This window comes from Rattus norvegicus, chromosome 3 (assembly GCF_021556685.1).
Source record: "Rattus norvegicus strain SHRSP/BbbUtx chromosome 3, alternate assembly SHRSP_T2T, whole genome shotgun sequence".
NCBI lineage: Eukaryota > Metazoa > Chordata > Mammalia > Rodentia > Muridae > Rattus > Rattus norvegicus.
In genome coordinates, this window is record NC_141536.1 from 19,210,094 (window position 1) to 19,216,550 (window position 6,457).

Below are 6,457 nucleotides of genomic sequence, written 5' to 3' on the forward strand. Positions count from 1 at the left end.
ACTGTTTTATTCAGCCTAGGAAGAGTGATAGAAGTGTGAGATCATTCACTGAGAAACTGTTATTACAGGAGGAACTCATAGCTGCTTTCAAGCTGATATTAGGAAGTTATATTGTTGGCCCAGATTCATGCACTTAATGCTTTAGTCATCCTGCTTCCTCTAAGTCCCCAGATCCCAGTGTTTCACACATACAAAGAAGATCCCAGGGTTACATTATCTGGTTTTAATTTGTAGAAAGCTATCCTTATGCAAATGTATTCTAGAAAGGTTAAAAGAGATAAACAATTATGAAATCCCATTGATTTTTCTATTTGCTCGTACCAAGTCACACACTAATTCCTTAATCCAAAATTGTTTTGGTGACATCCAGACACCTTGATCAGGAAAAGGGTCTGATTTGATAATTGTTCTGAATTTCATAGCTTCCCTCTAAAGACGTTCAGTTGCTTGTAAGGTTGGCAAATTATGTCTCTTTCTAAATCATCACTAGCCTATTACTGTGAGAAAAATCTTCATATTTGGATTAAACACACAAACTAATGTTGTTTTTAGTAGTGGTGATTCAAAAAATGTTCCCAAAGTGTAACAGTCAAAATCACTTCTCTTTCTTTCCCAGTTCTCCTTTAACTGACAAGACTTCTCTTCATGAAGAGCATGACACAGGATAATGAGAGCACTGTGTCTGATTTCAACCTCCTGGGGCTCCCCATTCGGGCAGAAGACCAAGGTGTGTACTCTGTCCTGTTCCTGATCATGTACCTGACAACTGTACTGGGGAACCTGCTCATCATTCTGCTTATCAGGCTGGACCCTCACCTCCACACCCCCATGTACTTCTTCCTCAGCCACTTGGCTCTCACAGACATATCTTTCTCATCAGTCACAGCTCCAAAGATGCTCATGAATATGCTGACACACAGTCAGTCCATCTCATATGCTGGGTGTGTTTCCCAGGTATATTTTTACATAGCTTTTAGTGATCTTGACAGCTTTCTTTTGACTTCCATGGCCTATGATAGGTATGTGGCTATCTGCCACCCTCTGCACTATAACACCATCATGAGTCAGAACCTCTGTATTCTTCTATTAGTTATGTCCTGGGCCTTATCTTCTGCTAATGCTCTTGTACACACCCTTCTCTTAGCTCGCCTATCTCACTTTAGAAACAATACCATCTCCCACTATTTCTGTGAACTCTCTGCGTTGCTGAAGCTGTCCAGTTCAGACACCACCATCAATAAGATGGTCATCCTGCCTTTAGGTACTGTAGTCATTACCTTACCATTTGTATTAATTCTGGTCTCTTATGGCTGCATAGGAGTCACAATTCTGAAAATTCCCTCTATCAATGGAATCTACAAAACCTTGTCCACGTGTGGCTCTCACCTCTGTGTGGTTTCTTTGTACTATGGGGCCATCATTGGACTATATTTTGTCCCCTCATCTAATAACACTAATGACCAGGATGCCATTGTTGCTGTGATATATACTGTGGTCACACCAATGTTGAATCCCTTTATTTATAGTCTCAGGAATCGGGATATGAAAGGAGCACTGAAAAATATCCTCAGCAGGAGACTGTGTTCACAGTGATAGATATGGAATTCCTCGTTATCATCCTACTTCTTCTCTTCTCCATTTATCTTTTGTTCTGTTGGGAAATTTTCACATGGCTCTCATTTCTTCACTTAGTTGTCATTGCAGTTTTGTGCTCTATTAAGTCTCTTGCTTCAGCAGCAAGCAAGAGGATTTCTACAGGCATGTAGGGTTTTCTACAAATATTCTATTTATTATTCTTTTCTTTGCAAATATTCTAATCATTAATTTATTCATCACTACATGTTTTTGTTAGACAAGTTTGAAGCTTTAATACCAAAGATCTTTTTTCTCTTTGAGGTTGAAAAATATTCTTCTCTGAGATTTACAATTTTATTTTTATAATTTGTCTTACCAGATATCAAATGAAAGACATTTATCTTAATATATCAGATAAATATTCTATGAAAACTTGGCAGTACTCCATTTACATTTATTTATTTTATTTTTCATGTATATTTGTTTTGCTCATATGTATGTCCATGTATAATGTCTGTGCCAAGTTTTAGCACATATCAGAAGCTGGAGTCAGAACTCATGAATCTAGGCTTACAGATGTCTTTAAGGTACCATAGGTGTGTTGGGAATCAAAGTTGGGTTTCCTGGGAGAGCACTCAGTGCTCTTATTCACTGAGCCATCCTTTTCTACCCTTACATTTATGTTTCAGTTTTTTTAGTTGACACTCAAAATTAGCAGATATTGATGGCATAGTTTGTGTTGTTTATATGAATGTAGATAGTACATAATATTCAAATCAAAGAAAGTATAGTAGTTTGCTCTAATATTTACCATGTCTTAAAATGAAATTCTTTACTCTAGCCTTTGGGGTAATATATACAATTTATAATCACTACACAGTGAAAGATATTTAAACACCTATTTTTATACCCAACCATTATTTCGTACCCAGTGACCAACATATGACCATGTTTCTTTATAATTTTATTTGTAATCTTATCAATTTTTCTCAATTTTTATTTGCATTAATGTAGTGCTAACCAGATACTCAATTCATTTTGTTTTTTACAAGTGCTTGGCCTTATTCACTAATTTAAATGAAACTGCTCTTTGTAAAAAATCAAAACAAGGATAAAATCAAGTCCCATGTGGAACATAAAGGTCCTGAAAAGGAAGGGTGGACTGAGACATCACACCTAGTATCAGGAGTTTGGCATTAGCCTCCAGGAGGCACTGGGTTTATATGCAATTTTTGCATGCTAAGAAGGAGGCTCTGCTTTTCTGAGTCAATGATGAGGGATGGCTAGGTAGATTTCAGGAAGTCTAATAATCTTATCACTGTCTTCCTGATATCTACCTAGCTATCCCTCATCATAAGTGATGTAAACTACACAAACTGTAGATATTTGTGATATATTGTAAATCAACGTGCTTGTATCCATATACCCATAAAAGTTTAATAACAATATTCAACAAAATACACATTAATTTCTAGAAATTTGATAGTACAAAACTAGCATTGTTGTTAGTGCTCCTTTGGTCTCTCCTTGGTTGTATTATATTATCATTTGAAGCTAATCAGATTCTTGAATATTTTCAATAATTCCCTTATAGATTACTCCTGCATAGATTCAACATTTTCCTGCATGGATTACTCCAATTTACCTCATCCTGTTTTGTTTTGTTTTTATAAGAGAAATGGCTTTTTTACTTTTCTTATGTTTCTGTTTTTTTGTATCATTGTCTCTGAAAAAACACTCAATATTTTTAACTCTGTTGCAAGACAAAAACACCCTTATCTTTCCATTCAATGTGTGGTGGTTTGAATGTTAATGGCTCTTATAAGTTCATATTTTTGAATCTATGTTTCCTAATTGGTGGACTTGTTTAGAAAGGATTAGGTGCAAGCTTTATTGAAGGAGATCTGGATTTCTAGATTTCAAAAGTGGTTCCTCAGAAAATTGGACATAGTACTACCTGAGGACCCAACTGTACCACAACTGGGAATATACCCAAAAGATGCTCCAATCTAAAACAAGGAAACATGATCCACTATTTTCCTAACAACTTATTTATAATAGCCAGAAGCTGAAAAGAATTTAGATGTCCTTCAACAGAGGCATGGGTAAAGAAATTGTGGTACATTTATACAATGGAGTACTATTCAGCTATTAAAAACAATGACTACATAAAATTCTTAGGCAAATAGATGGAATGAGAAAACATCCTGAGTGAGGTAACCCAGTTACAAAGAACACACATGGTATGAACTCACTGATAAATAGTTCAAAAGCTCAGAATACCCAAGAAATATTTCACAGACAATATGAAGCTCAAGAAGAAGGAAGACCAAATTGTGGATGCTTCAGTCCTTCAGGGACTGAAGGAAAGGCCATCCAGAGACTGCCCCACCTGTGGATCCATCCCATATGCAGCCACCAAACCCAGTCACTATTGCTGGTGCCAAGAAGTGCTTACTGACAGGAGCCAGATATGGATGTCTCCTGAGAGGCTCTGCCAGAGCCTTACTGATACAGATGAAGATGCTTTCAGCTAATCATCAGACTGAGCACCGGGACCCCCAATGGATGGGTTAGAGAAAGGGCTGAAGGAGCTGGAGGGGTTTGCAACCCCACAGGAATAACAACAATATCATTCAACCAGACCTCCCAGAGCTGTAGGGTACTAAATCACCAACCAAAGGGTATGTATACATAGAGGGACCCATAGCTCCAGCCACATATTTAGAAGAGGAAGGCATTGTCTGACATGAATAAGAGGAAAAGCCTTTTATCCTGTGAAGGCTCAATTCCCCAGTGTAGGGGAATGTCAGGGTGATGAGGTGAGAGTGGGTAGGTATGAGTGGGAGCATCTTCATCGAAGCAGGGGGAGGGGAGAGAGGTTATGGGAGAGGGGGAAAGTGGATAACATTTGAAATGTAAATACATAAAATATCCAATAAAATTAGAAAAATAAATAAATAAATAAATAAATAAATAAATAAAATAACAATAAAAACAAGAAGAAGAATATAATGTCTTCTCAGCACCTTATGGATCTGTCTCCAATATTGACCATATAGGTGTTCATAAATCAAGCCTCAACAGAAACAAGAAAGTTGAAATATCACATTGTATCTAATCAGACCACCATAGATTAAAGGTGGACTTAACAACAGAAACACAGAAAAGCCTACACTATCATTAAAATTGAACAACTCTCTACTCAATGATCTCTGGCTCAGAGAAAAAATAAAGAACTTATAGACTTTCTAGAATTCAATGAAAATGAAGGCACAACCTATGCAAATTAATAGAACACAATGAAAGCATTGCTATAAATAAATTTCATAGACTAAGATTCTCCACAAAAAAATTAGATGTATTTTATAACAGCAAATTCAAAGTACACCTGAATGCTGTAGGAAAAAAAGAAGCAGGCACAAAAAAACAGGAGTCGAAGGTAGGAAATAATCAAAACAGGGCTGAAATTTTCCAGGTAGAAAAAAGAAAACGAAACAAATAATCAACCAAACCAAGAGATGATTCTTTCAGAAAATCAACAAGACAGACAAACCCTTAGCTAATCTTACCAAAAGACAGAGAGACAGTATCCAACTGAACAAAATCAGTTGTGAAAAGGGAGAGATAACCACAGACATTTAGAAAATTCAAAGAATCATTGGGTTTTACTTCAAAAGCCTGCACTTCACAAAATTGGAAAAACTTAATAAAATGGTTGATTTTCTAGATAGATTCCAATTACCAAAGTTAAACCAAAATCAGGTAACCTATTTAAACAACCCTATAATCCCCAAAGAAGTGGAAGCATTCATTAAAATCTCCCAACAAAACGAAGAACAGAAACCCTTAAGGCCATACATTTTTAGTGCAGAATTCTACTAGAATTTCAAAGAAAGATCTAATGCAAATACTCCTCAAACTATTCCACAAAATAGAAAGAGAGTAAACATTGCCAAACTCATTCTACAAACCCATAGTCACATGGATACCTAAACCTCACAAAGACTGGAGTGAGGACTGTTCTGGCCTCAGAGGGAAAGGATGCACCTAATCCTACAGAAAGCTGATGTGCTATGTGGGGAATATTCAGGCGTAGTCTCTGTACTCTCAGAGAATAAGGGGTGGTGGGATGGGGGAACAGACTGTGTGAGAGTGAGTCTTGGAGAGGGGCAGTGACTGAGATGAAAATTATAAAAGAAAAAAATAATAGGACTAGAAATAAGAAGGCACTTGTTTTGTGGAAATCTGGGAGGAGTTAGATAGGAAAAAGATATGTGAAGAATCTCACTGTAAACATGAATGAAATTCTCAAAGAAAAAATAATAAACATGTATTGATACCTTTAAAAATATATTTGTTTTTAATTTTATGTGTATCAGTATATGTGTAGCAAAAAAGGATACCAATGTGCCCACAAAACTCTTGACCCCAAATTTGTCCTGTTTAAAGGAAATGCAAGAATGGAACAGAAATGAAAGGAAAGAACAATTGATTCTCTAACAGATAACCTGGGTTCTGTTCTCAGCAATCTCATAGTGGCTCACAAACCCCTGAATCTCCAGTTTTGGGGGATCAGATGCCCACTTCTGGCCTCTTCAGACATTGCATTCTCATAGTACAAATATAGTGATACACATCACATCAACTTTCTGTAGGGCTAGTTGCATCCTTTCCTACTGAGGGCAGTTAAGACAGTCCAGTTGGGGAATGGATTCCACAGGCAGGTGAGAACTTTAGGAACAACCCCCACTCCCGTTGTTCAGAGGCCTACATGAAGATGGTGTTGTGGATGCAGGAAGTTTCCTCTTCAGGACCCATGTCTCCAAAGTTAGGCATCTTGACTAAAGTAACTTTCGGATTTCTGCCTGTGCCCAGAGCT

General features: G+C 37.0%; 1 protein-coding gene across 1 annotated transcript; it reads left to right on the forward strand.

The window, feature by feature from the left end:
• Positions 1–654: 654 nt before the first annotated feature.
• On the forward strand, positions 655–1,593 carry Or1j13c (olfactory receptor family 1 subfamily J member 13C). The gene is given in 1 exon segment (NM_001000384.1): positions 655–1,593. A coding segment is annotated over 1 exon segment (939 nt).
• The last annotated feature ends 4,864 nt before the right edge of the window (positions 1,594–6,457 follow it).